The sequence below is a fragment of the Lepidochelys olivacea genome, assembly GCF_965140295.1.
Source record: "Lepidochelys olivacea isolate rLepOli2 genome assembly, chromosome: 22".
Classification (NCBI taxonomy): domain Eukaryota; kingdom Metazoa; phylum Chordata; order Testudines; family Cheloniidae; genus Lepidochelys; species Lepidochelys olivacea.
The window spans coordinates 20,842,970-20,852,801 of record NC_140432.1 but is presented as its reverse complement, the minus strand read 5'-3'; the positions used below and the strand labels follow the sequence as shown (position 1 = coordinate 20,852,801).

At 53.1% G+C, this 9,832-nt stretch overlaps 1 protein-coding gene across 1 annotated transcript in view; it reads left to right on the top strand.

Annotated features, from left to right (window-relative positions):
* The first annotated feature begins 263 nt into the window (after positions 1-263).
* LOC311511242 (uncharacterized protein) overlaps positions 264-9,832 on the top strand; it is a 53,643-nt gene continuing 44,074 nt past the window's right edge. Inside the window, exons 1-2 of the mRNA XM_084611656.1 lie at positions 264-418; positions 2,300-2,394. Of these exons, the coding sequence (XP_084467782.1) occupies positions 279-418; positions 2,300-2,394 (235 nt within the window). The 5' untranslated portion in view covers positions 264-278. The remainder of the gene's footprint in view (positions 419-2,299; positions 2,395-9,832) is intronic.

The following is a 9,832-nucleotide window of genomic DNA, read 5'->3' as shown; positions in this document are numbered from 1 at the left end:
TATTAGTTGATTTGCAATGGTCTCGCCTTAGTTTTTTAATTCACTGACTTCACCGAGTTTCATGTGCACTGTGCCTGGGTGGTGCGTGTCCCATTCCTTACGGAGGTCAGTGGAGTTACCTGGGCACACCACGGGCTGCACTGATCGCTGTTCTTACACTTCCTTTCACACACCCAGAGGATTACACAGACAGCCCAGGGCCCGCCTAGGAACCCAGGAGAGGCTGCAGGGCTGCAACAGGGCTGAAGGCCGTCGTTTTCCATTCCGGTCCCTGTGAAATGATCCTTCTCTTTTCCGGAGGAGGGGCTCGACTGCTTTGCTCTCCAGAGTATCCCCCCCACAGTCTCCCAGCGCCGGAGCAGCCTTGCGTGAGGCGCACAGAAGCGGCCCGGGCAGCGGCCCGTTCCCTCCGTTCACGGTCTGGTTTCTGCTACATTGGTTTTAAAGAGGGGAACGAAGGAGGGGCTGCAGGGTGTGTAAGAAGCCATCCACTCTGCCAAAATCACACTCTGGAGCTTCCCCATAACTGTAGGGTCTGTGGTTAGCTCCCTCCTTTGGCTCCGGTCACTTTTTTCCTAGTTGGGGCGGGGGGGGGGAAATCAATGTTTCCTTCTTTTCTTGTTTCCTCCTTTCTCCCTCGCTCACACTCCCCCCCCCAGCGCCAAGCAACAGATTATTGCAAATTCCTCCCACCCCTCCTTGCGAATGCCCCTTTGATCCGCCTTCCCCTTCCAGCCCTCCCTCCCTCGCTCGCAGACTGACAGACGCGCCCGTGCCCGGGGTACCCAGCCAGAGGGGCCGGGGGCTGCGTGTTTGCAGCCAGCGAGGAGCCATTCGGCAGCTGACGCCGAGGCAGCCGGGCTCCCCATGTGAGCCGCTCGCCCAGCCCGGCTCTCTCCCGCCCCGCGCACACGCAGGGCGCCGGCCCGGGGGCTTCTGCTCACGGGAGAGGCGGCAGCAGCGGAGCCCCCCACGGTCCCACCCCGGATTCGGTCGGGGACTGGAGGTAAAGGGCGGGGAGCCCGGGGAAGTTTCCCCGCGGGTTCTGGGTGGCCCCGGTTCGCCGCTGTTCTCCGGCCCGGTGCTTCGGGAGCCGGCCGGCGGCGGGGCAGGCAGTGGGGCTGGGCGGCGGGGGTTTGCCTGGAGAAGGCGCCGCACGCCCAGACCTCGGGGCGGGGGCCGCGCAGGGAGCTGGGGGCGCCGGGGGCAGCGGGCTCTGCGCCCCCGTTCATGGGCTGAGCCCTAAAGCCAGCTGGGGGGGTCCGAGCCGCCACCCCCAGGGCGCCGCGTTCGGGGGGCTGGTGCGGGGGAGGAGGGTTCCTGGGGATTCTAAGTGGGGAGCCCCCCGGGTTCCGGAGGCCCCTGGGTTCCAGAGCCCGCTGGGCGGGGGTGGGGAGCCCCCCGGGTTCCGGAGCCCCCCCGGGTTCCAGAGCCCGCTGGGCGGGGGTGGGGAGCCCCCCCCCGGTTCCAGAGCCCGCTGGGCGGGGGTGGGGAGCCCCCCCCCCGGTTCCAGAGCCCGCTGGGCGGGGGTGGGGAGCCCCCCCCCCGGTTCCAGAGCCCGCTGGGCGGGGGTGGGGAGCCCCCCCCCGGTTCCAGAGCCCGCTGGGCGGGGGTGGGGAGCCCCCCCCCGGTTCCAGACCCGCTTCCAGAGCCCGCTGGGCGGGGTCAGTCCAAACCCATCTCCCCTTGCTGGTATTTTAGCTTACATGTAAGCAAGCCCCCCGCCCCCATCGGGGTCTCCCCCGCCCACCATGGTCTGTCTGTCCCGGGGGGCAGCCCCCCATGGCGGATTGTCAAGCAAACTCTGGAGCCGCGGCTGTTTACAAGTGGCGGGGAGGCGGCTGGCTGCCGCGGTCCGGCTGCCGGCGACGTGACCTGGGAGTTAACTAGGAGCAGCCAGGGCCCTGCTGGCCATGTGTCCTGCCCCAACACCCCGGCCCCCACTCCCCCGCAGCCCCCCCCCATTTACAGCTCCTGCCCCCAGTGGGCAGAGCTCCAGTTCCCCCTTTGGGAGGCATGGGGGGCATGCATTGTGCCCCCTACCCCTGGTTGGGAGTTGGGGGGCATGCCTGGGAGGCGTGCATCCCTCCCGCTGCCCCCCTTGTCTGCAGGGCAATGCTTTGTCAGCAGCTTGGCCTGGGCTGGCACAGGAGGGCGCCGGGTGCTTGGAGCAGGCAGCTTGCCGGAGCCCCATTGTTCACGGTGCGTCCCCCTGGCTGCCGCCCACCCAGCTACTTGTTGGCGCTGCGTGTGCACATGTCTCTGTCTCTTCTTTTCATTGTGAGTCCTTCCATTCCAGGCACGTGACCTGCCTTGTCGTTTCCATGCCAACTCCCTGGTACCATGATTCCCCCTCTCTCACATGGTTGCCTGGATACCGCTTATCCCTGCCTGGTATGGAAGGATGCTCTTGTCTTGCCTGCTCCCCTTCTCCCCTCTTTCACAGGCAGCCACACAAGCGTGTGGACACCCGTACAATCCAAGGGCAGAGATACCTTAAAGATATCAGTGCTAGGTGGATAGTCTCACAGGCATCCTCTAGTGCACACGTACAGTGTGATCCTCTTCCACGCACTCATACGAGCATGCACACACAGTCACTCTCACAAACACAGGCACCGTCTTGCACAGTCTCTCACACACACACACACACATCTTGCATACTCATCCAGACATATGCACAGACAGCCTCCCAGACAGCCTCCCACGTGCACACAACTCTTCTCACAGTCACAGACATCACTTACACACCCTCACGTCCACTCACACGCACCTTCCCATACGCACAGCCACATCTGGAAAGCAGTCCTTTTAATCTGATTTAAAAAAAAAATCCTCCTTGTCTAATTGGGTGTTGTAATGCCCATGGATTTGGAGAAGAGCAAAGGAGCATCTAGTTGTGTATATCAAAATGTTTTGAAATACATTTTCTTATGTTATTAAATATTTTAATGAAGCTGCAGTAATATAAACAAATCAAACACTTTATCCCACAGAGGAAAAGGGAGGCCCTATCTATCTCTAGCTACATCTTTAATTAAAGAGTCCTGAAAATTGTATCTCTGAATCCATCCAATAGAGTTCAGATCCGGAAGGAGTGATTTGCAGGAGGGGCAGTGACAGGTGGCATATCTGGATCTGTATAAGCTTTACAACATGAAAGAGCAGCCTCTGAAGAAATGTTTTCAAAGCTGCATAAGGATTATGACTTATGTTAGCTTTCCTTGCACCATTTCAACGTTGTTTGGAGGTGTCATTGTAACCCCTGTTCTCAACACGACATGAAATTTCTACTCCTGTAGGTTGTTTTCACTAGCACCTAACTCTGTGTTGAAAACAAAAAGAAAACCTTATTAAACAGAGGGAAACTCCCGAGAATTAAATTCCTTTTCCCATATGGAAAATGTTTCTGCAGAAATACTGTGTGGCTTTGAGTCGAGCAGCAGGGGAACAGCAGCTGAGGAATGACAGATAACATTTTAGATTCAGAGCTGTTCTAGACGCTGCAAACCAAGGACAGTAGTTGCTAATTCCAGGCTGAGGGGAAATGTATAAAACAACATTCGTGTTACAATGTCCTCTGTAGACTCGCTGAGGAATCTGACTGATGTGGGGTGAGTTGGTTGCCATCTTGTTGCTATGAGATTTTTGTTTTACTTTTACGTTTTATTTACATGTGATTGCTTGACACATGCCGGCCTGGATAAAATATCGCACATAGATGTGAATTTGTCAGTAGTTTAAACTTCTGTAGTGGGGACAACTTTCATGGGGGATAAGTCCATCAATGACTATTAGCCAGGATGGGCAGGGATGCAAAACCATGCTCTGAAGTGTCCCTAGGCTCTGTTTTCCAAAAGCTGGGAATGGGCGACAGGCGACGGATAACTTGATGATTACCTGTTCTGTTCATTCCCTCTGAAGCACCTGGCATTGGCTGCTGGGCTACATGGGCCATTGGTCTGACCCAGTATGGCTGTTCTTATGTTCTTAAATATGTCAAACTAGAAACTTAAATCTGTTCCTCTCACATGTTTGCCCTCAAGGTGTTTCTTTCCATAACTGCAAATTATCCAAGGACTGTCCTGGCACTTGCTCAGGCTGGGGTGCGAAGTGCTACTCCTGAGGGCATTCTGTGCCAAAAAATAAAAATTCTGTGCACAGTATTTTAAAATTCTGTAAAATTCTGCAAATTGTATTTGTCAAATAAATGTGGAGGATCCACCATGGCATTGGGGACCACAGGCCACTGGATGAACAGAGATGGGAGATCACTGTGCAGCTCCCACCAGGACACGGACTCAGCAGTGAGGCTGCACCCATCTCTGACACAGCGCAAGGACCCGACCTGCCCCAGAAACATTCCAGGGCCCTGCTGCTCCGTGCCAGGTGCAAGGCAAGATCCAAGTCCGGAGGGTGTTAATGTGGGGGGATCCAGGTGTTAGTTGAGAGGGTTCTGTGTGGCGCAATCTGGGTGCAGGCGGCTCAGTGAGGGGTCTGGGTGTGGGGGGAGATCTGGATGCACAGGGGCTTGTTTGGGGGTTCTGGGTGCAACAGTAATGGGACTGTGCAGCGGGTTCACATGAAGGTGGTTGGGAATCAGTGGGTGGGAGGGTCTGGGTGTGGGGGGGTTAGAGCTTGGCTGGGTGTGGAGGACTCAGTGGGGGGGGTCCAGATGCTGGGGGAGTGGGGTGGGGATCCATGTGCAGCTGGTTGGGGCTCGGTGGGGTGGGAGTCTGGGTGTGGGTGGCTTGTTGGAGTGGTCCAGGTGCAGGGGGAGTGGGGCTCATCGGTGGGGGTGGGGGGTGTTGCTGAGTGTGGAGGGTGAGGCTCGGTGGGAGGGTCTGAGTATGTGTGGGTCTGGATGCATGGGGGTTGGGTGCATGGGGAGCAGTTCCCTGTATAGGGATTCCTCCCCCTTCAGCTGAGGAGCGATGGGTGCAGGAAGCGGGGGTGGGCGTTGTTTGCAGGGCCTCCTGCAGCTGGAGGAGAAATCTTGGGGTGAGTCCGACCTGGCCCCCAATGCCGTGCAGGGCAGGAGGAAGTTCCGTCCTGCCCAGCCGGGACTAGCAGCTGAGCCCAGCGCAAGGGTAGGAGCCACCAGCCGGGTCTTTCCCAGTCTCGCCCCCTGCTCTACAGTGATTTACCTCTCTGCGGGCTGCCCTGGGCACCTGAAACATTCCGCTGGGGAGGGTCATTCTTGTGGCTTCCCTTTGCTTCCCTGCCAGGAAGTCATTTTTCTGCGGGGAAGCAAATAAATCTGCAGGGGACATAAATTCTGTGCATGCGTAGTGGTGCAGAATTCCCCCAGGAGTAAAGTTCAAAGCATGATTATAATCAGAACCAGCCAGAAGAACTCAGGAATGAGGAGATGTGTGTATCTGTCTCTATGCTGGCTGTGCTGCCATTAATGCTAAGGAGATGGAGTGGGGAACTGTCTCTCTCCTCTGTCTGGTTTTGTTTATGTACATGCAGTTAAAAGCAGCCATTCCTTTTTAGAATGAGAGCAAATCACTTTGGAGGGGGTGGCAAGAGTGTGGATTCTTTGACAGGTTGTTAACTAAGAAAGTATTCCAATATTGTCAATATCAGCAAGGGGGTAGAACTAGCATACCTTAGGCCTTTACTTCACTGCTTCCCAGGACATAGATATCACAAACCAGACTGTATCAGGTAACGTTTATTAGTATTATTTATTTATCCATTATTGCATGACACCAGCAGTTCGTGGTCCAGAGATCTCACCATCCAGGATTTAGCCAATATGCAACCGTTGAGTAAACAGACAATAGCAGGAAAAGATAGAGGCAGTAGAGGTGTATTTGCATAAGATAGTCATTACAGTGGTCTCAGTAGGTGTTGAACAAATGAATAGAGGGAACGTTTATGAAAAAAACCTAAACAGAATCTCCATTCCCAGCAGCAAACTGTACAATGTATTGGTTTGGCTTCGTCGAGAGGCAAGTTTTATTTGTCCCGCTCACCTCCCTCGCAGCGGACGCTGTTAGTTCCCAGCCTGGCTTGCTCCACGCAGCCTGCCGTTAGCGCAGTGATAATCCCATTTGAGATACTCCTCAGAGAAAGGACTAGCTTGGCTGTTTTCGATCTGCCAGGTTCTATGTTATGAGATGCACGTCATGTTGACGAGCTGAGGACTGAGGGCCAAGACAAATACCTCCAAACTGATTTGGCAACCATTCCTTGATGTGTTAAGACATGACTGCCTGGAGCCAGGGAAAAAACCTGCAGAAGACTTGTTTTGTGTGATCTTATTAGTAAAGGAAAGGGCTTAGGGCCAGGGGAGGAGGAACAGAGCCTCGTAATTTTGTCCAGTGTGATCTGTGATCATTCTTGTGATCTCATTGTTCTTGATTGACCCTAATCACAAGTGATCCATGTAGCTTCTGGCCTTTTGGTGGCATCTGAGATTAGATCACTCAGTGGAAGCCTGGATTAAGGTTTGGATCCCCGGGTCTCCTGAAAAGCACTAGGATTCCTTTGAGCATCTTCTGCTTTTGGCAGAGATCCCAAGCCTGCAAGTGACAAATTAATCTTAGCAAAAGCTGTCTTGTGTCTCCCATCCTACCAGCATATGAATCAGCACAGACCTGGAAAGTCTTGCATGTTACAAGGGTGTAGGCTGGAAATCTATCATGTAGGAACAAGAGACATAATAACAACAATTGCATGAGAAGCCAAATTGATGCTGACGTGAAATGGCAGAAGAGCACATTATACGCATAGCTGCAAATGTCCATTCTTACACGTACACTCGTACTTCCTTCAGGCAACTGAACAGACCTGTCAAGGGCTCGGGGGCTTTGCAGGGAAATTGGAGATTTTAACTCGGTCTGAGTTTTGGGAGATGTCCCGAGGACACTTGAAGGAAGAAGGCGACTGCCCAGCGTTAATTCTGATGGCTGAGTCTTGATGGGCTGATCTATTTGAAACAATTAAAAATAAGCATTTAATTTTTTTTTCAAGTCTCTGACAAATCACCCGTCTTGTTCTTGAGGAGTTTTCAGAGTTGTTGAGGGGCTGATCAACCTGCAGAAGAGATTGTGTTTGTCTGTCTGGCTTTCACCCTCCCCGCTTCAGTAATATGAGGAGAATGAAAAATTACAAGGGGGGATTTTTGAAGAGAAACAAGGAAATGGGGAGAGAGATTTATGACTTTCATTATGTTCTGTATAGGGCGGTTCTGAGGGTGGCATGTAGGCTAGAGGTACAGAGAGCGCAGTGACCCCGTGATCATAAAGTTGAAAATATCTGCCTGCCTTGGGTGTGGCTGTGTGAGAGGTGGGGTAGCGTGTGTGTGTGAATTCTGGCTGCTGTCCCATGTAGGCAGCGTTTACATGTGCTCTGCCCTGACTTTGCATTGGTGCAGATGATGGCTCCCATGCCATGTGCTGGGATGAGAGCCCCATTGCTAGGTGGCCATGAACAGCTGAGCTGCAGGAAGGACATTGCAGACATAACACACGTCCTCCCCTCCTGCTCCCCATTAGCCCTCTGCTGCCACACAGCATCTGCTAGCAGATGCTAGGTAGTGATTTCCCCTCCGGCTGGGGAAGATTGTGCAGCGTGGAGATAACCTCTCGCTAGTGCTGTCCTCTCCCTGAGAGATGAAGGGTGACTGGGAACTGGAGGTTTACCTGTACAGGCAGCTAGTCCTTCTCTGAGAGCCAGCCCGAGCCTACATGCATCGCCACTGAAAACATTAACAGTGTATTTATCACTTGGGTTATGGCAACACCCAGAAGCCCCAGCTGAGATCAGGGCCCCTGGGCCCTATGCGCTATGTAGACAACCCCTGCTCTAAAGCTCTTACAAAGGCAGGACTGTTATCCCTATTTTACAGTTGGGAGAGAGGCGCAGAGAAGACTGTGACTTGTGCAAGGTCACCCAGCGGGTTAAGGGCAGGAATCGAACCCAGATCTCCTGAGTCCCAGTCCAGTACCGCTCACAAGGCCACGTGCATCCTTCCACACCCTGTTGCTTTGTGAGCTGGGGGCCGAGTTTGAGAGCGGATAAATTCCAGGCCTGGTGACTGTGTGGTTCAGCATGTTGAGGGAGCCAGGCCTCTGCCAAGTAAACAGCCAGCGGTGGTTACTGTGCATTGGTGCCTCCCGCTGTAAAGCCAGGGTGAAAGCAAGGCTGCCCAGGCTGGAGGGTGGTAGGTCCCTGCGTAGCTGGCCAGGGCCCTGCACTGCACCAAGGGGAGGGGCTCCTGCAAATGTCAGATTTGAAGAAAATTCAAGTGGGGCCCAATAAACGAGGCCCCCCTGTTTGGCCAATGATTTGTTCACCAGATGGCCAAGCTTTACTTCAGCAGCTCAGCTCCTGGCCCTGTGTTAGCGTGGGGCTGGATAACATACACAGTGTGGCCTGATGTGTGATTAAGGCCCGTAGGCACTACTGCAACGCAAAGGAGAGTAATGGTAATGACCCAACAAGCACTGTTAATCTCTTGTTTCTTTGGTGAATGCTGTCGCAAGGGAGTGTGAGATTTTTTGAAAGCAGGGCAGACAGCACGGGGAGACTGTGTTGTCTTGGTCACAGTAACTAGGGACTGGAAGCCAGGACTCCAGGGTCCTATTCCTGATTCTGCCACTGACATGATGTGTGACATTAGGACAAGTCGCTTCACCTCCCTGAGTCTCAGTTTTTCCCATCTGTAAAATGGGGATAATGGTACTTACTGGCCCTACAGGGTATCCTGGGAGTCCTTGGCAAAAGATGCTGAAGAAGGGTGAGTTACTATGATTTAATATTAACAGCAAAGCAAACAAACTCTCTCACCCCTTCCAGAGAAACAGGCAGGATCTTCACTCCTGGGGATTTTAGGGGGAAGTCACTATCGCAATGAGTGTCATGGAAATAGCTAAATGAATGAAAATGTCGTCAGGATTACTGGTGATTGGGCATGGTGAGCACAGGGGAAGCTGGTCCTTACAAATACTGGCTGCAGTGTCTCACTGCAAATGGAAGGGCCTGATGCAAATGCCACTGAAGTCAACAAGAGTCTTTCCATCAGCTCCAATGGGCTTTGGATTCGACCCTATTTGCGGAGTGCCCTGGTTTGTTTCCGGTAAGATATTGTCCCCCCAAAGCACCCCCATATTCTGCTCCCTGGACCAAAACTTCACCCACACCCAAGCCACGAAACACCTCCGCCCTCCATTGGCTGGGTCTGTAGAATGGGATCTCACGGCTGCCTTGGCTCAGGAATTTTCTCTCTCAGCTGCCTTGTGCCCTCGTATCTCCCACCTTGTTACCACAAGGAACCAGTGAATAGTCGGAGAAAGCAAGAAGCACTGCGTAGGTGACTGTGGATTAGAGGGCTCTGCACTGGCATATCAAGATGTTCTGGTGGCTAACTGATTGCGATGGCATCAGAATGCTGGTGCGTGCCTGTGTGTACATGAATGTGTGCGTATAGCCCAGGTTGCAAAATTGTCACAAGCATTTATCAGTCCAGGCACAAAATCTACTTGCCTGCTGTTTCCATGATGATGACAGTGAGAAAAGTGAATGACGTTTTACTGCTCTCTTGCAAATTGTGGCTGGCTGTAGGCGAGATGGAAAGGAGAATGTCGTCCATCTGGTGTAGCTCTGCTCAGTTTTCCCATGTGTCTAGATCTCTATTTATAATACAACAGGGAAAAAACATGTTTTGATTAAAGTCAGAGGGAACTACATTGCCTTCCTGACTGGTGGGGATTTGTGTGTATGTGTTTTAGCAATATTTGATGGTTACAGATTTAGAGTTACTGAGGGGAAAAACATTTACAAACGGTGTTTATTAAACTTACAGTTTGGCTTGAAGAAC